Below are 24,784 nucleotides of genomic sequence, written 5' to 3'. Positions count from 1 at the left end.
CCGGACTTTATTGAGTCTTTGTACATTTATTGTGATGACTGTCAAACGAATCACTCATACTCGATTAAACCGAAATTTTGATATTAACCATGGAAATTCAACAATCGAAATTGACCAGATTTCAATCTAATGGGCCGAATTTTCACTTGATCGAATTAATTCGAGCAATTTCAATAGCCCTAGAAATTGCTTGGGTCATATACATTAAATGGCATGATGATCATCAACTGAAGATTTCAGTTGTCAAATTCAAAATTTTAGTTGAAATTCAATCTTGACCATTGAATTTAGACAGTAGAGATTGAAATTCAAACAATCCAAAATGTTAGGCTTGATGGTCAATGCGTAGAACCCAAACAAGACTCAATAGCCCCCTACACTACCCGACACCTCTGCAATGTAAGTCCTCTAACTTGTATGACAGCGTAGCCCTTTAATACCGAGTCGGGATCATCTCCCCATCATGGTACCATAGAGTGCTCATTGCCGACTTTGCAACCACACGATACATTAGGGCTGACACTGACATGTGAAATTAATGATTTAAAAAATTTCTTTTATTGTTTTTTACTTGTGGCCCCGGCTGCATTGTGTGGTTACAGTGCCGTCAGTGCTCCCCGATGATCCCTACAAATCTGAGGAGGAGAGAGAGAGAGTGAGTGATTGTGGAAAGCTCGATGAGTAAAAGGGTGGAGGAGATCTCGATATTTTACCCCCTTGAAATCTTTGGTCATCAGAGTGATTTAAAGAAAAACAGGGTAAAGGGAGATATAGACGTCTGGGTACTTGATGTATTTTCATTTATGATCCATCGTCATCATCAGCTTCTTTGGGAACGGTGGTTTTACGAAAATCGCTCTGGTTTCGAGTGGGGGTTCTTCTTCTTTTGCTCGTGAGGAGGAACGGTTAGCAGTTTTGTGAGTGTCAGCGAATTAAAAGGAGAGGCAGAGAACGTAAGTGAGGGTTTTGTTGGGTTTTTTTTTCTTCTTATGTTTGGGATCTTGGGTTGAGTGGTGGTGGTGGTGCTTCACGGTAGGGTCTGAGACTGTTGCTGGGTAGGAAAGTTGTTTTTGCAGTGCCTGGTGGCAGTTAATGGGTTGAGGTGGGTTTACTGAGCTTTTGGAGTTTTAATTGGCTAAGCATTGGGGAGATGAAGTTTATGAAGCGGGATCCTTGCCAGATGCATTTCAAGCTGATGGCAACTGTATCAGGTTAGACTTACAATCCTTTTTGTTTCTCTAACTTTTGTTCATCTCTTTATGAAATCTCGTTCATTTCATCCCCTTCCCTAGTTTTTTCATTTTTTTCCACTTTATTTAGTCTATGTTCGCGTGAACTCGTATACTTTTATCAGTTGCAGTCGGTTTTTTTATTTTTTGTTTTTTTTGTTTCTTGCTTCGAGTGAGTTCCCCATGATCTATCACCCTTAAGTTGCTTAAAATGCAGGTTAATACTAGTTACAACTTAGTTCCTTTTGTGTATGTTTTTTTTTTAAGTTTCGTTTCGATTTGAAATTTCTCCAGTTTCAACCGAAATTTATTTGTCAATCGAGATAAAAGCTTCACTGCAGTTATCTTCCAGGTGAAACAATCTAAATGTTCCCTTAATTTGTATTTGAGATCAAGGGGACATTCACAAGGTGTAAGGCATATACAATTTCCTCTAGATCTAAAGTAGTCATGTACAGAGATAGATGTAGAATTAGTTTTGTTAATAAATAATATCTGATCACCCAAATCCTCCACCATAACCCAAGTTCTACCCTCTAGGTCTAACTTGAAAATCTGGAAAGTTGTACTTAGAAATCCCGAGTCAAACTTTTGATACTCTATAACCATCAATGTTACAGCTCCTTACTCTTGGATGAACACCTAAAGTCACAAATTTGAGATCCAATTGTCTTGTAAGAGCATGCAAATTTCTGTTATAGAAAATAATATTTTCAAAATATGTTCCAAAATGGTCCCATAAAAAATGGGTTCTCCCAAGAGTCTACTCTTCATCCCCTGGCCTAGAGAAGGCTAATTTGTTTTGGTGAGTTACAGTGATCTTACAATTATCCAAAGGATTTGATTTTTTTTTTGGGGTAAATATCCAAAGGATTTGATGATCTACAAACAATTGAACTTTTCACTGGATCAATGTCTGTTTCTTCTTCCGTACTGAACTTAGCAGCTTTTTATTGGTCTCTAGGCTAATTTGTTTTGGTGAGTTACAATGATCTTACAACCGTGGATACCAAAGATGCTACCATTGACCACTGGCGTCGTCCCGCTTGCGGGGTTCCACTCGTTAATGTTCTGCAGATTATAATCGTATTCTTTTTGCAGTTCATTGTTCTCTCCTATTCCTTCTTCTATTCTGGGCTGAAAACAAAAGCCTTGTTTTTATTCTGAACAACTCAACAACAGTTTGATGGTTCTTTTTCAGCAAGTTTACCTATGGTTGTAATCTAGAAGTTATTCTTACTGTATTATTATCTTAATGTCATTTTTAGTGTTTGTTTTTATTATTTGAGAATCTCCTTAATTGGAGTTGTTCACTTTGATTGGTAATTGTGATTTATTTGGTAACCAAGATCTGGAATTATTACAAGAAAGTGCGAGGTTAATTTGTGAAGGCTCTACATAAAGGTCGATGTGTCTCTGTAGTTATACTGATGCATGGTAGATGGTTGCTGGGCGTATATGGTCCTAGCACTTCTTGACAATTCTCAACTAGCATTGAATGGGGTTGTGGTGTTTTTTCACAAGTAATTCATTGAGCTTCTTTCCCATCCCACTGGGTATTGATGGTGTCATCAAACATTGTCATTACTATTTGAGTGTTGGGGGTTTAGCTATTGCATCATTTAATCTAGTATGTACATTTATTTTCATTTATTGAGATCCCACAAATAAGCTTCCACGATGTGGTATGTTGGCTTAAGCTAATGAATCATTTCTCTAGATTTTTTTGGAATGTGGCTTACCACACCCCCCCCCCCCCCAAAAAAAAAAAAAAAGGAAAAAAAAAAAAGAAAAAGAAAAAAGAGAGATTTGTTTGGAATGTTGCTCTTGGTATGAAACATAAAACTAGATACATGGTTGAAATTAAGAGCCTTTAGTTATCTACAAAACAAAGAAAAGTTGCATTCAAGGTAGTTCGATTCTCCCTCTTTATTAGTCTATAAAAGTGAATTCCATAACATTTGTCTTTGACAAATACCAATACCTCAATTAACTCTACTAAAAATACCTTGACGACTGAATAATCCCTCTATTTTACACAATTCCTGCATCATTAACTCATTGTTGAGTATAACCATGTCTTGGTATGTGCTGACAATGCTGTCGGCAAAATAATTTGTGTCTGCCTCAAGTCTTTCTTATCTCAAGTAAGGAAGGTTGTGGTTGCTCTAAATGAAATGATGCCAATAGACATAAACGGAGTTCCTTTATTTGATGAACCAATCTGCTCTCTTACAACAAGAGTTAGAAAGTCTCTAGGGCTCTACACAAGTTTATAGACTAAAGTAGACATGAGAGAGCAAAGAGCTCTTGATTGCAATGGCTACTTGTGTCATTAAGATACCATGTGGAGTCTGAGGGAAGTATAGCGAGAGTACCATAGGAACCAAGAGCAAGAACGGAAAAGAAAAGATTCTTTTCTGCAGGCAGAAAAGATGATTTCAGTGCTGTAGGGATTCTTTGTCTCTCACTTGTCTGTCTTCTCTCTCTCAACTTAAGCATTTTATTTCAATTGAACTTTCCAAGTTCTGGTTCTACATGGCCAAATTCCTCTTTAATATTCAATTTTTCCTGCTTCAGATTTGAAAGTTTATCCCCTCTGCTCCTTCTTCCTCCTCTTGCAAACCCCCACCGCCTACTCGCGCTACTAGCTGCCACAACTATCTCTGGCGTTGAAAGAGAGAAGCCCATTTTTCTCCCACAGTTCTTCAGGTGAAACTTGAAATGTCAGTGGTATATCTGTGCATTATGGGCAATAATAATCTGGTGCTTATGGTCTGTGTATTTCGTGTATATATGTATTTTCATTACATCCTTTGAGATGGGCTTTTCCTTACATCCTTTAGCACCTTCTTTTCAGTGATTTACTTCTCTTTTTCTTTTGTCTAATGTCTTTTGGGGTTCTTATGAAGTTTTCATCCTCCTTAGTAACAAGAGGAGAAGATGAAAATGAGAGAAACAAAGAAAATGAAGATAGAAAAGACAAAGGATAAGCCATTGCTCCTCATTTATTCAGATCTATTTAATAGATGGCCCTTTTTAGTTTCTTCTAAAATTATTTTAAGGATCCAAGGGGTGCATATTCATTGTTCTTGCACTTTTGATAAGTTGTTTTCCTTTTTTTTTTTGGCTCCATTGTTTACTTACTGTTCACCTGTAGTGAGTGTTTGGTAATTGCTTGAACTTGTGTCGAGAATGACCCTCGCTGTATATGGGTCCGTTCTCTTCTATTTGTATAAACTCTAATGTTGGAACTTCTCCTCTTTTATTACTTTGGGTAAGGATTGCAAATTTTAAATTAGACTATATAAAGGTATTTAAGGAATTTTATATTTTCAGTCACACTGTAATTGATGTAGAGAATTTTCAGATCTGCCCGTTCATTATTGATATTGTTTAAATTGGTCCTTATCCGGCAGTAATTTAATTATTTTCCTTTCCAATTTTACCTTGAGTACAAGCATTTTTACTTTGCCCAGTCTTTGTTAGTTTTCCTGAGCAACGTTTAGTAACTCTTTTTTTTGTGGTTTTGTGTGATTGGGGGTAAATTGTGAAGAAAATGAATCATAGGAATTCTACCAGCTTTAACTTATGTTGAGTTTCATTCTTTTGGTGTAGCTAACATAGTTTGTATTGTTGCAGAGAATAGTCAAATTCTTTTATGTTGGTGTTTAAGAAAGACCCTCTTTGGAGTCGATTGGTTCGGCAACTATGGTAAGTATGTTGAATTTCTTAAATTTTTTTAAATATAATTGTTTCTTGTTTTTATTTAGGAAGATATATTTTTTTGTTGCCCAAAAATTTTAGCCGTCAAATGAATGCAAACACAAACCATCATGCGGACCGTGGAGGACCCATTTTGTGATGAGGTCCCACATTCTTGTTAATTTTCATCACCGTCACGTCACTTTCATCAAAATGCCGGAGTCCCAATTGATGCAAGTTGGTCTTATTTGATATTATCAGATCAGAAACTTAGGAGCTTTTATTATTTTTTATTTCCTTTGTTTTAAAAATGGTTTTTGACTTTCAACAACCCTTTTTTTTCCTACCAAAAAAAATCCCTCACCTTCCACCAACACAGTAAATGCATACCTCTTCCATTGCAACACAGTAAATTTTATTGCTATAAATAAGTCTCTCACACACTGTTTGCTTTTTATCACTATCTCCCTTCATCTCTCGTGCTTCGTTTTTTTCATTCAGCTCCTTGACTTGCTCTTTTTTCCAAGCCAACTTTCTACTTGTTTCAAGTGTTTTGTTAAAGGTATTTTTTAATGATTCTCTTCTCCCATTTTCCTTTTATTCCCCCTAATGTCTTCCGGTATTTCATTGTGAACTTAGATGGTTGAAAAGCAGATGATATGCAAATTAAAGGATGGAACTTGTCATACTCTTAACTTTCAAGTCAAATTCCCTTTTATCGGAGATCACCACTCGTCTAATATCCATGTACCCAAACACTCGAGGGAGTGATCTATAATCGCAAGATCAAGTCTTAGACTGTCACACCCCACCCAGCCGGATCCGGTCATATTCGAATACTCGTGGGGGTGATACACCGCAAGATCTAGGTTCAGTGACAATTCCATACAATACATGATTAAGTAAAATTAAATGGACAGGAAATAAACAAGTCCAAGTATTTAATTAACAAGAATGAAAAGAAAGGATTACAATATTCGAAACATCCTTTCAAAAACTAAACATCAAAGTTCTAAGAAAAGAAAGAATGTTTAAGATAGCATCAAAGTCCTTCATATCCAGTTTGACAAGTTGAGCCTCTAGATCTTATCCTTCTACAGTTATAAGACAAGGTCCAACTACATTATCAAGTTTTACTAGAGACTGAGTAGGTGTACTAACCACTAGTTCATGACACAATTTACTAGATGGTAAAGAAGTACGACTCACAAATGATGATGCAATGAATGAGTGTGAGGCTCTAGTGTCAAATAATACAAATGTAGGAAATGAAACAATAAGAAGTGTACCTGTCACTACATCATGACTCTGGTCTATCTCAGTCCCAGTCAAACTATACATCTTTCCCGCTAGAGGTTGCTGAGGTGGCTTGAAAGAAGTATTAGGCTGACTTCCTTTCTTTGGGTAGAAGTGAGTCATATGTCCAGGTTTCTTGCAATAGAAGCATGCAAGCTCTCCTGAACCACGAACTATAGCTGGCTGAACTGTTGGTCTAGGGCCATTGACAGGATGCGGATTAACATAGATGGGTCCTGATGGTTGAGTAGTTCCAGCTGGCCGCCTAGGTGCACCATTATTCCCATAACCAAACCCTGATCCTCTTGGTTGAAACTTAGGACTGGGGTAAGGTGAAGGCCTAGTGAACCTTCCTTGATTTTTGTTCACATAAGGAGTTGGTCCCTTATTAGCCAAACTCCTCTGTAGTTGGTAGGTCTCTCTTTCTCCTTCTTCAATCTTCTTTGCCGCTTTCAGAACCTGAGCATAACTCACGATAGGTTGTATGGCCATGTATGTTTTGATGGTAGGCCTCAAAACTTTCGAGAATTTATTGGCTTTCTCCAAGTCAGTCTTCATAAATACCGGAGCAAAGAAGAAGAGCTCCTCGAACTTCTGCTGAAAGTCAAGAACAGAGAAGAGGTCTTTGCTGAAGCGCCATGAATTCAGCTTCCTTGGAATCTCTTACCGACACTTGGAAATAGTTTTGGCAGAATGCTTCTTTGAAAATCTCCCACGTGATCACCGGATGCTGTGCCACCAAGACAGGTTGTGTGGCATTCCACCAAGCATCAGCCTCATGTTGAAGCTTCTGTTTGGCCCACAATATCTTCTACTCTTCATCACACCTTAAGTGGCAAAAGGCTTTCTTCATTTCTTTTAACCACTTGTTCGGGAATAGGACGTCTTTTGTGATTCCAGTGAATGCTGGGACATGAAGTTTGAGGAAATGCTCAATCAATTTATTGTGAGGTCCCATACCGAAATGAAGAAACATGAGCTAGAACTCTCACCAAGACCTGGGTTATTCTGTCACTAATCAATAGGGCATAAGAATTTCACCACTGTCGTTCACAGTAAAAATGCAAACAAAGCCTGTCTTTTCTTTTTTTTCCCCTCCTTTTTTAAATCTCAAATTGTGGGGTTTATTATGTGGCCCTTTTTTTCTCTTTCAAATAACGGCTAAGATACGTGACCAAAAGATGGGCCAATAGGTCTGCTGGCTGGCTAAAAGGATTTTTCTTACCCTACCTCCTTAATCTAATGTCACACCGTAGTTGAAATCAAGTACACCCAACATCCACCTATAACTCCAATCCTGTCTAAAAGGACACCCCAACTAACTGTAATTAAGTTCACTGCAAAACAGATTGTAATTCTCTCAGTCTGATTACCTTAACATAATTAGAAATCAGTATGTAGGGTTGCTTCCTACCTGAAAAATACGACTAGATATTGACATGTATTGTTGCTTCCTTCAGTGTTAAGAAATTACTCATGTGCACACCTAGTTCAAATTTAAAAGCTCCACGTGAAATTAAGTGTATTGGCAATCATAGTTAATAATCTCAATATCCCAAGGGGAAGGGACTACATACGCAATATGATACCATTGTTTATATCATACGAGATATCAAAAAAATAATAGTTTCAAAATAGCTTGAGACACAAGCAGATATTTGGATTTTGCTTGGGTCCTGCGCCATTAATGCATAATACACTGTGTTAAAGCAGTGGTTTACCTGACAGTTCAGTCCAGCGCATTAATGCGGTTCGATTCAAACCACTTGTACCTGATTCAAAATACGTATATATGAATTCAAAAACCAGCGGTTCAATTGAGATTTTCAAAATGTTTTGAAAAACACAAAACCCAATATGGAACACCCAACCCTCATTTCATTTCGTCATTTCGATTTCAAGGAGGTTTGCTGCAATTGATTTCGATCGTTCCTGCGCCATTTATTTCGATTTCTTCCCTACTGATTTCGATCGAAGCTCGTGAAGGAGAAGAAGCTTGTTTTCCATCTCATTTCTTCTTCCATTTGAGCTGAACAACCTAAGTTGGGTTTCGACGCTCGTGAAGAACAAGACACTCGTGCAGAATAACCTAAGTTGGTCGAAGGTTAACCGTTCTTTGAAGCTTGAAGGTGAGGTTTAAGGTTGAGTCGAAGGTGCTTAGTTCTTCTGGTTTTGTAGTGACATTTTTTTGCCGAAGGTGTTGGTTTCTTCAAGCAAACCAGAGGTACAAGCTGTGTTTCATCTTTGTCTTCCTATCCTTGCTGTTATTCCTTACATTTTCTTGGCATTGTATATTCCTAAGAAAGTTTATTTTGTTGATGTTGGATTTCTTTAGCCAATTTTTGTCCATCAACATTCCCATATGAACACTGGTACTGTTTCTGGGTTGAGTTAGTGTGGTTCTATGATTCTATCTAAGCTATAAAGAGATTCGAGGGATTTAATTTTTGCTCACTGCTATTTGTTGAGGATTCTTTCCCCCCACTCTGGGAACAATTAGTTTATCACCTATTGGATGGAGGTTTGTATATAAGTTGATGTCACCCACAATGTTTTGATCTTTCCTGGAACAATTTATACCTAATGATGTTGTAGGTGTTTTAATGGGCGACTGGGGGAGTGTGCAGATGTTTGTGGTTTTAAGTCTATTTGTGACATCTTGATCCATCTGATAGAAAGAGGGAAGAAAGTTCTCTGATCTTTGATTTAGTTCAAGAATTTTAAAACTCCTGAAATTCAGAAATTAGATGAAGATGAAGAAAGTTTGATTCGTCTCTCAATGTGTTTGTCATGGTTATTCTATTAGAAGATGCTATGTTTTAACTACCCGCATTACTGGGAGTAACAGCGGTTGACCAATTAGCTAGTCTTATTTTTGTAGCCAAATGGGTTTCTGCATCTTGTCTCTTTGGTCTTAGGCTTGCTAAATCAGCAGTCTTATCAAGGTCCCTTGTTCTATTCATGAGTATCGTGTTCATTGTAATTTCATTGAAATCCTATATCACAAAGAATATACCCAATGAATGGAATCCTATTGATCAAGGGATGTTGAGGAGTATCGATCGGTATGATCGGTCGAGATTAGGCGCGGGGCCCTGTATTAGGAACAGGGCGCTGCGCGGGGGCGGCGTCCGCCGGGCCCTTGCGGGTGTGAGGAGAGTACCAACTTGCAATTTCTGAAGTCAAAGTAGAATTGAAGTGTCTTTTGCCATGGTTTCAAACCCTACATGCAAGTAATGCCAAAGGTTAACCTCATATCCCTCGGAGAGCTGTATCTACATCCATTTTATAAACTTTGAACATGAAGTGAAGAGTTATTGGCTTTTATATAACTGTGACAAATTTTTGATGTTTATTTTTTCTTTTTTTTTTTTTCTCTTTTTTTTTTTTTTTTTTTTTTTTACCTTTCCTCTTTGCGACAATTTTGATGCACTTTGTTGAATGATGATTTTTCTTGTATTTGAATGACATTTCATAACTGCTGACACTAATATAAATCATTTCTTGAATTCATAGTGGATTTAAGACTTTTAAGAATCATGCTTATTGTTTTGATAATTTTGGAACCAAGTTTCAAATTAACATTTAGGAAGAAAATAAAATATTTGTCATTCTTTGGTTTTCTGAGTTTGTGGCCTCACTAGTAATTATCTCATATTGAGACTTTATTTGTTATGTTTTTGCTCAAGTAGAAAATTAGTTAAAGAGACCAAGACCAATGTTGATTGAAACATGAAGGGCCACAACAAAATTCACAAGAAGTTACTGTTCTCACAAACAGTGGTGTAGGCCCCCTACCTGTGTAGGGACAGCTTGATTACAATATTAAATGCTCCATTTTAGAGATATATTTTCTTTCATTGCGTTGGAAGGTGGTTTACACTTTCAGCTTGTTCTATTTTTCTTTTCTCCATAATGGGAGTTTTTTTGGGTGAATTATAATGGTAGTTTTGACTATAATGTAAGGCAGCTAGACTTATAGGAATTTTCTATTTTGCTTTATTTTCCCTACTTATATTTTGCCTGCAAAATTCATCAACCATACCAGCTATGATGTGTGTTGTTTCCAAGTGATGTCAATGCTATTTTTGTTAATTTTTAACTGCTCAATGCTTAACATCATTATTTTCATGGATTTTGTGGTTTTGTATGCTCTGTTTTGTGTTCAAAAATGGCCTGTTAGAAAGTTTTTCTTTTTGATTCTATAGGATGTGACCGTTGGGTTAGTTTGGAATTTTGGTAGGTTATTTTACTACGAAATAGTGGGCGAGCTTAATCCAACTGTTTAATTGCACAATTGCAATCTATTAGTTGTGGGTTTGAAACTTGGAAACAACCTCTCCTACATGGCAATTGGGAAGGGTGTTGGCCTTCCCAGTAACGGGATCCTCATGCGTGGGCTTGCATTTTTTTTTTTGGGGGGGGGGGTTTGGAGGCTATTAATTATGCTTTATGACTACTTTCTTTGATCCTAATTTATTTGTGATAATGCAGTTGAGTGGTGGGTTTTGTATGGGGGCGATGCAAAGAACCTCCGGAAAGTGGCAGTGAGGATCCTCTCTCAGACTTGCTCTGTCTTTGGGTGTGAGAGGAATTGGAGTACATTTGGGATGATTTACTTCCAGAGGAGGAATAGGTTGGGAAGTCAATGCTTGAATGACCTCGTGTATTGTCACTACAACATGAGTCTGAAGTTAGAGAATACTCGTTAAAAGGCTAACACTGAGACAGACAGGGACATCCAACTCGATGATATCTTCGAGCTCACTGCAGATGACCGACATCCATTCACTGATTGGTTGTTGGACAAGGGCAAGCCAGTGTTAGACTAGCTTGGAGGTAGGCCAGACCTAGTCATTGCTCAAGCTGTGGGAGTTGATGTAGATGAGTACATGGCATCTCGAGAAGGGCAGGTACATCAGGCGGCTGCCACCACGGCGGATGAGGATTGGATGGTGCAACCTGGCACGCAGGAGGATGATCCAGATGACACTCTTGCCCCCAGTCCCAGTCATACTCGGAGGGATGATGATGACGACGACGGTCTTGGTGGTGGTGGAGTACAGGAGTGATATCATGTTCCATTATCAGAGGCACAACATCCCCCCCAGAGATGCACTGGAGAGACTCAGTACACGCATGCCACCCAAGATGATGATCATGGTGGTGAGCTTTATCGTGGTCGTCCTACGAGCTACAATCGGCCAGGGAGGGGGAGGCTCATGGGGGGAGCAGCAGCACATGCATGGGTATGGGTCGTATGGCTTTGGTTATAGTGATGATACTCGATTGAATGGCTCATACGGCTATTTCGATCTGATGGACAGGTTGTCGGGAGTGATGGGGTTCATGACCTTGGAGGAGTCTGTAGGCTCCACACCTGCTTATGGCTATGCTATCCCTTCTGCTTATGGACACGATGATACACCTGACCATGGATATAATGATGGATCTTCCATGGGCTTGGGTTTACAGGAAGGCAGCACGTATGGTGGTTGGGGTAATGATAGTTGGGGTTATCAGCATCAGGGTGTCCCACTTATGCTTCCATTTGGTTCGCAAAGAACTGCTATGTTGGAGGCAACATACCGATATCCTTTCGATCATATGATGTCAATTGAAGAGCTCCGTTCATGTTACCCCCCTGAGGGGAGTAGTTTTACAGTCATGGATGATGAAAAGTACACAGGCCTGGTTTCTTTGTATGTCAACAACCATCAGTATGATATGTCTTGGAGTGACTTCAAGAAAATAATGGAGCGTAAGTTTAACAATGTAGCCTTTGGGCCTTGTACCCAACTATCAACGGAATAGAACTGGGGGACGTGGATCCACCGAGGCATAATACTTGGTATTTAGTATTGACTGGTACGTAGTTGTATACTTGTATTTGTTACTAGTATAATAGTTTTTTTTAGTGATGTTTATCACTCTATTATCATTGTGCATATTTATGTAAGTTTAATTGTTTTATGTTGTAGAATTACAGTTTTACCGGTATATAAAGTCGAGTGTATGGCGATCAACAACACAAATTTGGGTGAGTTTTTAGGCAAAATCAGTCATTCCACTGTGTTTATTGGCATCAAATTAGGCTACCCACCAAATTTCAGTTCATTTTGACAAAAAATACCCCCCGAAACTGGGGGGCGAAATTTGCCGATTCGAGTACATAGTTGTATACTTTCGTTCTATGTTTTCAACAGCAGATCAATGAAAGATTGTTAGAAATTGAGGGAACAAATGCACGAAACAGGGGTCATCTGTGGTATATGCGTCGGCCTATGGACCAAATTGCTGATAACCTGCACCTTCCGGAGGTTTCGGAGCCCTCAAGCTCTTCATCAGATTCTGAAATATCAGCAGCAAATTCTGAAAATTATGAGTAGCTTGAGGATGTTATTTGTTGTTAAATGTTTTCTGAATGTTATCTAAAGGGGATTTGAACAATTTGGTGAACAATGTGTATTCCAGGGGATTTGAACAATTTCTCTGTGATCTATTTCTTATCTTTTGTTATTTGACTATGTGTGAAATAGATTTAGAATATCAACGATCGGTTTTCCTTGTGTAAGGTTTCCAAAATAATACAGTTTTGTTTCACTTTTGCCCCCTTGATGGCCGCAGATAGTTTTTGCATCACTGTTTGGTTTGCTTCTTTCTAAGTATGACACTGTTGCTTGCTTGAAGCTTTCTGTTGGGAAATATAGGTGGAATTTGTTACATTTGTTACATAATTTAATCTTAGAGGCAATTGATTTCGTCGTTTCATTCATGATGCTAATTTGTTGTGTATTTTGTGGAGATAGGTATGGATGCAATCAAGAAGGGGTAGATAGGGATTGTTTGGATGTTGCTTCGGTGCTGCGCATTTATGCGCCGCATTGAGCTGTGAACGGCTCAGATTGACCCAGAAAATAACAATAAACTACAGCCGTTGATTTTAAACATGTGAAGGTTTAGTGTTTTTAAGTAGGTAAATCGGTTCGGCTCAAGACATTTGCAAACCAAACCGACTCAATTTAGACCGAACCGAAGCATTCATTGTTCGAAAAGCAATATGAGAGGAGAGAGAAAGAGAGATCTCCGAGTGAGCTGCGACAAGGAATTTTCCGATGACGACAATGGTTTTTCCGACGGACAAACTAAGGAGAATGATAGAGCCTGCGAAACAGAGAAAGAGAAAATTTCAATACTGTTTTTCCGACGATGACAAGCTCAACAATCCGGAGTGAAACTTACCCTCTTCTGTTTCATTATCGTTTGAGCCTAACTTTCGTTTTGCTTGTTCTTCCGGAGAGAGATTTCTGAGAGAGAGAGAGCTGCGAACTAGAGATTTTTGAGAGAGAGAGAGCCTGCGAGCCTGTGAACAAACAAAATCTAGGGGAAAAATAGGGCTTTTCGTCGTTCTTCTTCTTCACTCCATATCTTGCAAACGAGATTCTGCATTTTGCTTCCTTGGTAAGCTGTAAAACCTTCAATGCTTGCCCTATATCTTGTGAATAATGTTTTCTTTCTTGTATCTTGAAGGAATGTGCTTCCCTGTGAACACGGTTTCTCACACTTTTCCAAATTTTGAAATTCATGGGGTCTGAGTGCATGATGCTGGTTCTTCTGTGCGCTATGAATCTACCTAATTTCTTTTAAAGTTCGATAATATTTTCAATGCCAATGGTGCTCATGTGTTTGAACGTTTGCATTTATCTTTTCAAGGTTATAGCAAGTCATGCATTTGCATTTAGTGGGTATCTATTGCATTTCAGACATGCATTTGTCATTTCCTTTTTTTCTTCATCTTACTGGGTGGATGTTATGAATCTGATATCTTTTGTCCATTCTACATATTTCCCACCTTTCTTTGGTAAGTACTCCTCCACTCTTGTTGAGAGTTGAAACTTCCAAGGAATTTTCTATTATTCACTCTTTTTGCTTAACAGTTCATTAAATGGAGTTTCTTATTTTGTTGCTAATTTCCATTTAACTTGTTCAATTGTTCCTTTACAAGAGCATTCTCTTCTCTTGCTGCTTCCTATAGAAATTAGGTAAGGCTTTTATTCAGATTGTTCTCTTCAGCTCCATATCTGTCAAGATTGACAATCTCTCCAAAAAAACAGAAATTGGACTTGAAGAAAGTTGTTACTCAACACAAGTTCCATTAGATTAGGAAGCTCACTGAGCCATTCCTGTCAGTTCTCAACCAGCTGATTGATGTCCAAGGTTTAAGTACATTACTAGGCAAGGGACTCAAACTGATGCTGATCTTTGTTCCTTCAAGAAATTCAGGTTGACACCATGTCAAGTAATTATTTGCTATTTTTAAATTTGGAAGCTCACAGATACCCAAGGCCTTAAGTCAGCCCTAGCTACAGGGTACATCTTACATAGTTCATTTGTTTGATTATAAAAGAATGAGCCCCATCAATCTAACAGGCCAATCAATTCTTGGTAATCATCTCTTCTCAATTGGAGGTATCCAACTAACTAGAGACAAGTCCTCGCAAATATCAACACACAGTGTAATGTGAAGAACTAATGAAGGTCACCATTTATATCTGATGTTGTCTGCTAAATCATCTTCATAAGTCTTATTTCTTTTCCTTTTCTGGTCATGTGGCCCTGGATTTATGTCTAAGCAGGTGACCCTACAATAAAAGGATTGCGAGTAAAAAAAAAATCTGTCATTTACATATAGAATATGTTCAAATTGGTTTCTAGTGATCCTGAAAGAATGTGTCAGGTTTTGGTGTGGGAGTTGAAGGGAGGAAATCTATCTAGTTGTGGTCTTATCTCTATGGAGATTTCTAACGTATTTTACTGCTGAAACCATTTCATATTCTTTGGGTAATTTCTTTGATAACTTATGTGGTCAGACTCTAAAAAATTGTTGCTAGATTTGGATGATGATGTTTTATTTATTTATTTATTTTTAATTGCTTGCTTGTGATGTGTACGCTATGGAATCTTGGCATTTGAATTCCTGAACCAGGTGTTTTCTTTTTGCATTTTTTTTAACAAGGAGAATAAACTAATGCGTCAAGCAGGATAAGATTTGTTACCAATCATTTTAGCGCCCCACTTTTCATCTACCATTTTCATGTTACGCAGCTTATACCCTGGTTTCTTATAAGAATCAGTTAAAGGATAATTGGATGACACATGAATACATAGAAAGGAGAAGGCTGCCCATGTTGTACATTCTAATTATCTGTTGTTCCCATATGTTTCTCAGGTTTATGGTCTCTTATACTTTGGTCATCAATCTCATTGTTTTGTAGTTTTTGTAGTTACCTTTGGATAGTTGGCTTATGGTGTATCTGATCTGCATTTTGTTATCTTCTTAAATAATCCTTGTGATAGTTTTCTTTGTTTTGTTTTCCATATAAACTTACAATGTGCCATCCATGACTGAATAGAGGTCTAGTGAACCTGTGGATTTTAAGCTTTATTAAAGCAGCAATTCAGGACCAACTTGTGCAGTAACTGTTGTAAGATCTTCAGATCTCTCAAGTGGATGTGTACAGTAGTTAGAAGGATAAAAAGATAAATTACTTCAGCTGTTCTGCACGAGTGTATGTGTACAGCAGTGTTAATTTTAATATGATGTAAGTTTTTAATTGAGAAAGCCAAAAACAAAATAATGAAATCAGAAAGCAGAACGGAAATTTTGCACTTGCTTGTCGAGAATAAAGGTGAAAAGAAATGTGTCCTTTATGAATTTCTTGTCTACTTTCATTAAGCTACATAAATTGGTTAAGGCTTCTATTAAATGGTATATTTTAATTTCTCTGAAGTTTCTATAGTTCTCTATTAATATGATATAATCTGATATCTGAAGTTTCTCTAAAGCTTTATCATTTTCCAGTTGTGCTTTAAATAGAAAGATATTACTCTGGGAGTTTAGATGTTGTAGCTTTTATAAGTATGTCGCTGAACCACATAGAAGTGTAATTCCCGGCATCCAACTAAGTCTTACAAATGCCATCCTCAATAACCAGGTCCCATACCTTATCAATTTAGAGTAATTACCAAGAGGTAATCCACAATATTTGGAGTAACTTATCCATAGCTCATCAATTTAGAATAACTACCAGAACGTCATATTCCATCAAAAAAATTTTTTACACCTTTAATTTACATTGTGTTGTTTGTGTACTTGTGTGTGCTATTTGTTGATGGAAGAATAAAATTTTATTAGATACACCTAATTGTAATAATATGTTGGAATTTTAAATATGTTTCCTCACATTTTATTGTGTTTATAATTGTATTTCAGTGGTTCATTGGCTAGTTTATTGCAATGGTTGGTTGTCCTGAGCCTCGAATTGGCACGAGATTTGCGTCGGAAGAAACCTATAATTTCTATAACGTATATGGGCGTAATATTGGATTTGGTATAAGAAGAGCCTATTGCCATAAGAGCACAGAAGATCCAACTGTTATCGTGCAAAGGACTTATGTTTGTAGTAAACAAGGAAAGCGAAAGGAATCAGATAAAGTGAAAATAGTACATCGTGCAGAGAGTAGAATTGGTTATGGTGCAAAGATGAGCATATCATTACAGGCGGATGGACAGTATAAATGTAAAGACTTTGGAGAACACCACCTCTTCTTCACATGTCAACCGTCATAATGCGGTCTTAGCGTGCAAATCTACTACCCAAGCTACTGAGATAGATTTAGCTGAGAGAACTGAACTGGGGACCAAATTAACATTTGATTTATGGGGTTTCCATGCAGGAGGGAATGAAAATCTTGGCTTCACCAAGAAAGATCTACAGAATTATCTCAATACCAAACGGCAACGTGATCTAGCTTTTGGTGAGGTTGGGAGTTTGATACTCTATTTAGATAAACAACGGGAGATAAACTCTACTTTTGTGTACTATTTACAGATGGACAATGAGGAAAAGATAACAAATATATTTTGGGCTGATTATGAGATGCAGTGTGATTATGAACTGTTCGGTGATGTGGTAGTTTTTTACACTACTTTCTGCACAAATAGGGAATATAGGCCCTTGGGTGTATTTGCAGGCTTCAACCATCATAGGACTCTAGTTATTTTTAGTGTTGCATTGCTTTATGATGAAACTGTTGAATCATTTAAGTGGCTATTTGAGACTTTCTTTAGAAGTAATGGTCAGAAGAAGCTGAAGATCCTATTCACTGATCAAAATGCTGAAATGGCAAGGGCAATAGCAAAGGTTTCACCTAGTACCCATCATGCATTGTGTTGTTGGCATATTTTGCAAAATGCAAAGAAACACCTCAGGTATATGATGTATGAAGACACTTCTTGGTTGGATAAGACATATAAATTGAAAGAAAAATGAGCATGTTGTTATATGCATAAATTTTTCATAATAGGTGTGAGGAGCACACAACTTGCTTAAAGCATCAATGCGGATCTGAAAAAATGTTTGAAGTCCAGTTTTGATCTTATACGATTTATAGAACACTTTCAAGATGTTGTAGACGCAAAACATGCCAATGAACTAAAACAAAAGTTTGATGCATGAAACACTATACTTTGGGTTTCCATTCAAAGATAGGTGTCTTGAGAGAAGCTTTTAGAGTATATACTCCAAATATATTTAAGATGTTTAAGACGGAGTATGAGTTGAATCTTAGTCATGTTATCAAAGGCCAGAGTGTAAGTGATTTAAATTGTCATTATGTGATCTTGGAAGAAAATGAATGTGAACATAAGATTGGAAAGGAACACAAAGTGCTGCATAATCCAATTGAGGGGAGTATGACATGTAGTTGTAGACTATTTGAGAGAGAAGGCATCCTTTGTAGTCATGCCTTGAAAGTCTTGAATTACCACAAATAAAGTCCATTCCTAAAAGATATATTTTGATGAGATGGATGAAGGGGATAAGAATATTGTCCCTAAATGACAGGAGATAAATGGAAGGTATTGAAGTAAATGACAAATTAAGTCACTTACAGCGGTATAGGATGGTGGCTCCCAGATATTTGAAACTTCTTGATGAAGCCTGTAATACAGAGGTTGGACTCAAGATACTCGATAGGCATGCTAATGGGATACATCAGGAGCTCCGAGTTCGAAGATGAATTTGGTGTAGACCATGTTGACCATGTTTCAATAGAATTTGCTGAAACATATACACAACTACATTTTAAAAAGAAAGAATCTCAAAAAGGTGGATCAAAGATAAAGAAACCTTGGCATGAAAAAGGCTGAAACAAGAATAGAAGGAAAAAGCCAGTGGAAGGACAGAGCTCCATCGACGTACCATCATTCGGAATACCATCTTCAGTGACCACATTGGGTTTGCATGTTGGATATGAAGATATGCCATAGTCTAATTTCTTGTCAGTGTTACAGGTATAATATAAAATTAAAAAAATCGTTTAAAATGTAAGTTAAAAAATATATTTTTTCTTTTAAATTGCAATAATGTTGTTTTTATGTGTTGTTGGATTATACAGCAAGTAGGTACCTCACAAGGTTCAACAGTGTCTGGCATGGGCGATCGATCAGCTGTATCCGTGTCAAGGTTCTACTCAGGTCAACGTTTATATACTCTCTTTGTTATATGGTTTCCTAGTTTACATACCACCCAACTTCCCTTGTGACACTTATTTTTCTAACTCTTTTAAAGTTGTATGTTATTTAGGGGCATGAGTTATATCCACAATGTTCCTGGAGTTTGCCATAGGGACCTGAAGCCTCAAAATCCTCTTGTTTGTTCTTTCCAACAATGCTATATTCCATTGTTTTGTAAAGCATATTTTCTTTTTGTCATTTTTATTTTTCAACTTTGTACCCTAGTTATTTATATTCCTGTTATAGTGCATGGTGTTGGCCTTAGGTGCTTAATTTGCACTTCAATTTTCAATTATGTTATGCTAGATTTGTAGATCTTCAAGGATATCAAGGAACAAATACTTGACCAAAGATGGAGCAGTACGAAGTACTAGAACATATTGGAAAAGGGGCTTTTTGGTTCTACTCTTCTTGTGAGGCATAAAATTGGTAATTTGTATTCTTGTTTTATTTACACCTTTTTGCTGTTAAGTTAGTGATTTACTTTGTTATGACTTAGGTATCATCTCAATAGAGTACCTAGGTAGCACATAATCTCACAATAAAGTTGAGTTGAGGTTAGCATTAAGTATGCTGAGCATTACCCCAGCTTTGCATTGGAGACTAGTGGTTTGGATGATGTTTTTCATTTGAATTATTGTTTAGGTGTATGATTCCAGATTGTTGTATTCAAAAACATTAAGCATTACAGTAGTACTATAAAAATTTTCTACTAATGAAAAATAAAGTAAATAAAATTATACGCCTTGGTAAGTTTTTGTAAAAATGACCTCTTTGACCATGCATTGCTCATCAGATAGGATATCTAGAACTAAAGACAATTGCGCACCAGGCTGCAGCAATGTGCTTAAGATCAATCTCTTATAACCATTTGAAATAGTAGAATCTTGTAATTTGAAGGGATTCTATTCTAGATGTTGCCTACATTTTCATTAAAATTCAGAGACTCCTTTACTGATCCTACAGAGTTAGAAGGTTCCTCAAAGGTTTTTGTGGCTGCAAAGTTCTTTTCATTAAAGGTTTAAAGAGTTAGAAGGATACTCAAGAGTACCATTTCTTCCATCTCCTAAAGTGATCTTACTAGCTTATTTCAGGAGGTGGGTAGTTGACTTTTAGGGCATACATTGTAATACTCTTCTGTAGATGTGAAAAAGGAAATATGCGAGAAAACAAACTCATCGTTCCTTAACTTGTTTGGCTATTGTTTTTTAGAAGACAACACAAAATCTATTTCTATTGCAGAAATTCATGTTTAAATGACAGTTAAAGTGAACTATGTGTGGCTGACTCATTTTAGTTTGTTACCATATGAATTCTCCAGCCTGCAGTCCAGATTAATTACCTGCTGCCAATCTTAAGGATTGGTAATTTTTATCTTTGGTATGAAAGTTACCAAGAGAGTCCTCCTACTTGACAACTGAAGAAGTTCAGAGGAAGAAGATGAAGTGCAGGAATTTTTCTGAACTAGGGAAACTAGGTTTAATTGGGAGAATAATAGTAGAACTAAGGCCTAGGGGTAGGTGTGATCCTAGGGAGAGAAAAGGAAAGTTAAAGGTGCTGGGGAAAAGGAAACTACAGGGCATGGGGTTTTGAAGCTGCAGGGGAGGAGAGGGGGTAGGGGAGCTGTAGGGTTAGGGGAGAGGTGGGGGAGGGGCTGGGACTGTTGTAGGCATTAGGGGGGGTGATAAGGGTGCTGTTGGGGGTGGGGAAGGGCTTGAAAGGGTCTGCAGTGGAGGGAGGGGGTTCCTAGACCTTGAGCAAAACAGGGGAAGGGAGGGGGAGGGCTGTGAGAGTGATAGGAGGCAAGGAGTGTGATGGGGGGGCAGGAGTTGGGGGGGACAAAGGTCTTGTGATGCTGAAGATGCTGGTGAAGAGAAGTTGATCAATGCTAGAATGCTGATCCTTAGACAAAACTTTTCACTCAACCATGGCCCCCTCAACTAGGAAACCATGATCCTCAAACTCAATCAATTTTATTCAATAAATCGGACTTGAAACTTACAAAGAAATAATAGGCTTATTTATTCCCTAGTAAAAGACACTAACACTATGTGGGAATCCTTAACAAACAAGGATCCCACAACCTAACTTGGACTCCTGATTTGAAATCTAAATAACTAAAGACACATGCTGAAATCTAAATATCTAAATAATCTGTTATTTAAGACTTTAACTAACTGTTTCATTGGTATGATTGGTTTAGTAGGCTGTAAAATTTTCAATTTTAGGATTGAAAACTAGGGCTGTAAAATTGGTTTTCTATGTATGTTTTTCATATATTCCCCTTTGTTCTAGCTAGTTTCATTTCTTAGTGTGAGGATCTATAATTCTTAACATGTATTATATTCTTAACTAGTTTCATTTCTTCTCGAGTAGGCATCCACAAATCCTTGGAAGATCTGGAAATCAGAACTGATCAGTTGAAAGAGGAGAATTCTACATTGTGGTTTGAGAATGTGAGAGCTACTGATTTGACTCAGGGAATAGGTTCTTCTCAGGTAATTTTCATTTGATGTTTGAGTTTAAAAGTCTTGAGAAGGAGAATTGGTATAGATATGGTAGATTAGGAAAGATCAATGATTTGACAGTGAAACAACCAAATGTAATGCTGCTTCTAGGATTAATATGCTAAATATTTTGAAGGTTATTTGCATCTTCCTAAACTTTTTCCTCTTGTCTCTTCTCTGTACCTTAGTCTTTCAACTTCTTCCTCTTGTTTAAATCAAGCTTGTATGTTGATGCCATCTTCGATAAAAGTTGTTGTTGAAGGCTTAGTTATTTCTGTCTTTCTAGTTTTATTTTGAAGTTAATTTCTTTAAGTGACAAGCTGGCTCCCATCATTAGATTTCAAGCTAGTGTGGTTAAGTAATTAGCATTTTAATTTTTCTTGTTTAGAAATTGGGATATTGCTCTATTTCACTTTATTCTTATTAAAGTCGGAATGTTTTTTATATTGCATTCGTGCAGCAGCTTTTATAGGTTTTTTTTTGTCAAAATAATCTTTTGACGCCTATGGATTATTCTAAATCTTTTGTGGATCATTCTAAATCTTATGTTTTCTTAGTTTTTTTTTCTCTCTTTTTGTGCTGAAGATAGGTATGTGGTGTTGACATTAATTACTGTAAGTTCTACAAGTGAATTTTGAAGTATTAACCTAATTGTTGTTACATAAATTTTTTTGTTCCCAGGGAGTTCCAGACGGTTGAGTTTCAAGGTATAGAAATCGTAACTAGTAGAGCTAGCAGGCTTACGTTTTGGGAAATAGAGGATAATAAACAGATCCACTACCCAAATTGTTGGTGCTTTTGTTGATTTGCTTGTGGTACTAATTGCAGCTGATGTTGATGCTCTGCTGAAATGAGGGAGTTCAGTCCTAAGATTTTGTTTGATTCTTCATCTGGTTTAGTTGATCTGTGAATGTCAAATAAGCGTTTTTAAGTCGTTGAATTTACCTTATGTGGCTTCTCAGTTTCATTCTTTTTCCTATATATTTTATAAGAAAGATATGGAGCCAAAAAAAATGTATTTTAACCCTCAATTGTTAGCCTAGAGGGGGATAGCTGTAATTATAAGCCAAGGGAAACCAATAAGTCTTTATATTAGCTGTATCTAAGTGCTAGAAGTGCACCCCATTTGAACTAGTTCAATCATCTCAAAGGAGACTCGTTGCATCATTAATGGCAGGCACATCCATAATCTGCACTGCATGAGCTTAGTTATGATAAGAAATGCCTATACATATATTTCAATGTCAGCACAGTAGACCCAGAAGAATATACTGCACTAGGTACACGCAGTAATCCGGAATCTTAAGAGTGTAGATGCAATAAAATCCATTTTTCATGGCATTTGAATAAACCATCGCCTCAATTGGAAGCCAATTGAAGCACATGTTACACGAAGTCCATGAAAGGAATGCACTGAAGCAACATCAAAGGGTCAGGGGTGGAAGAACAGGATAGAAGCTCTGCAAATGAAACCTAGCTGCTGCTGCTATCCTACTTTCAGCCACAAAAATGGAATCTTGGAAGAATTTTTTTGGAAAAAAATACAAAAGAGTATTTATGAATCTGGATAAAAATTGATAATTCCATTTCTTACGTTTAATGTTAATTAACATTGTATCCCGCTTTCTATTTGTTATTGTTCACAGCATTTTTTATGCCAAAGTAGGCCCTCAATAACTTTCATAACCTCAAGAAGAATATGAACTTCCAGAAGTCAAGCCCTACTCTCAAAGAGCAATATAGGAATGTAGAGGAGACAAATGCAACGCAAAACTATTGAAGTGGAAGAATGAAGTCTTATTCTCTGAGAAATTCCACCTTGTCTGTAAAATTACCCAATAAGAGTGTAGTCAATGCACGAAATAAGATATTTTGTTAAGAAATCATCCCCACTCGTTTTATTGGGTTTCAGCAGAAAATGTACATTGTCTGGCAGGGAAACAATTCACATATTTTGTTATAAAAAAAAAACTATCCCCACCTGTTTTAGCTCTACAAGGAAAACCAAATAAATAAGATAAATTGACCAATCTGATTTTTTAAGAAATAAGTAGAAGGAAGTCAAGCAACATCTAAAACTACTGGTTTTTGGGTCCTCCCATTAAAGCCACATACTCCACTTTTGCTCTGTTAATTTCTATACAATCTACTCTAGGCGAATCTTTCTTTCTACAGTGTCTTCGATCCATCTTCAAGGCCGGCCTTCTGTTGATTCAGAGCCTATTGTTCATTACTCATCGTCACTGTCATCATCATCATCATCAGGGACTACCAAATTCTTTTGAAGATCTTCCTTTTGAACACCATTCTCCTTCGAACCCACTCGCATTGTCCAACTTCACATCATCAATGAGCCAAATAATTAAAACAATACGTGGTGGCAACAGTATAACAATTTACCTCAGATTCTTCTTTGCCCAGGGATTGACCAAGAGGCCCATCTAAAGACAGAACAATGCTAGGAAGTCTATGAATTTCCCAACCAAGAACCTGACAGATACTCTTCCCAAATGCTCAGTGCGCTACCCTGATGCTCTTGGTCTTTGATATTGTTGTCGAATGCTGAACAAGTGCAACTAAACTCTTGTACCTCTTCCCAACCTTCTTTCCAGTTCCACAACAAACCAAAAAACAAAACTCTCCACTTTCCCAGCTCTTTTCATAATAACTCCTCAAATCACTGTCATCTTTAAAAATCCCCATAAAAAACTTGAATTGCTCAGATTCATCACTATCATCATCCACTAACTCCTCCTCCTCATCATCTAACTCCTCCTCCTCATCATCATCATCATCTGAAGAAACCTTGCTTGAGAGAAATTCTTGGCAAGCTTTCAAGCTCTTCTGCTGCGAGTGAAGCGCAGCAAATTTTGCCTGTTCTTCAGCTAGTAGCAGGCCTAGTAGCTTGATCAGATTTGGGATTTGATTCAAGCCAGCCAATTTCCCTGAGTGGCTCAGGATTCGGACTACATGGCCACTCAACCTCCGAAACTACAGGTTTAGGATCTTTCTTTTTCTTTTTACACTTCTTGAATGTTGTGGAATTGGAGACAGCAAGGTTATTAGCCTTGTTTTTATGTGTTATAGAATTAGAAGAACCAGGATTATCTTTAGTGGTTTTATGGCTAGAATCCCTTGGAGGTCAGTGGAGGTACAGAACTTCTTCCCTCCATTGTTGCTCTAAAAATGGAGAGACACCATATGGGTATGAACCCATTCAAATCTGAAAAACAACTAAGACAAGAAACACTTAAGATGTAGGCAACAAGTGAAACTTTTGTAATCTGCAGGTCAGAGTAAAGACCTAAAGTGACAATTTCATCACCTGTGAGTTAAAGGAATCATGCACATCATAAGTATTTAAACATATTTGTTTGCGTCTAGACCTTCTTCAAGAGCCGGATAATTGGATGAACTCTTGAAGACTTCTCTTGCCGAATACAAGTATCTTAGATTCCTGCAATCACAAA

The 24,784-nt window shown here is 37.3% G+C and overlaps 1 protein-coding gene across 4 annotated transcripts; it reads left to right on the top strand.

The window, feature by feature from the left end:
- Positions 1-675: 675 nt before the first annotated feature.
- LOC149002832 (uncharacterized) lies at positions 676-23,202 on the top strand. 4 transcript variants are annotated; one of them, XM_089138886.1, is made up of 9 exons: positions 676-1,211; positions 4,872-4,943; positions 10,725-16,810; positions 16,968-17,502; positions 17,598-18,585; positions 18,690-18,768; positions 18,878-18,944; positions 19,114-19,236; positions 21,996-23,202. In XM_089138886.1, exon 3 carries the CDS (start codon positions 11,115-11,117, stop codon positions 12,042-12,044), a length of 930 nt encoding a protein of 309 aa, XP_088995012.1. In that variant the 5' UTR covers positions 676-1,211; positions 4,872-4,943; positions 10,725-11,114; the 3' UTR covers positions 12,045-16,810; positions 16,968-17,502; positions 17,598-18,585; positions 18,690-18,768; positions 18,878-18,944; positions 19,114-19,236; positions 21,996-23,202. The 4 variants fall into 4 exon arrangements, 3 of the variants coding, with proteins under 3 accessions (XP_088995012.1, XP_088995013.1, XP_088995011.1); XM_089138887.1 differs by having other exon boundaries at positions 16,968-18,585; positions 21,996-22,021; positions 22,143-23,202; XR_016170433.1 differs by having other exon boundaries at positions 16,504-16,810; positions 16,968-18,585; positions 21,996-23,201.
- The last annotated feature ends 1,582 nt before the right edge of the window (positions 23,203-24,784 follow it).

This window comes from Hakea prostrata, chromosome 10 (assembly GCF_041222555.1).
Source record: "Hakea prostrata isolate BN-2017 chromosome 10, UWA_Hpros_2, whole genome shotgun sequence".
Lineage (NCBI taxonomy): Eukaryota > Viridiplantae > Streptophyta > Magnoliopsida > Proteales > Proteaceae > Hakea > Hakea prostrata.
Note: the sequence above shows the minus strand (reverse complement) of the source record. Positions and strands in the feature narration are given on the sequence as shown.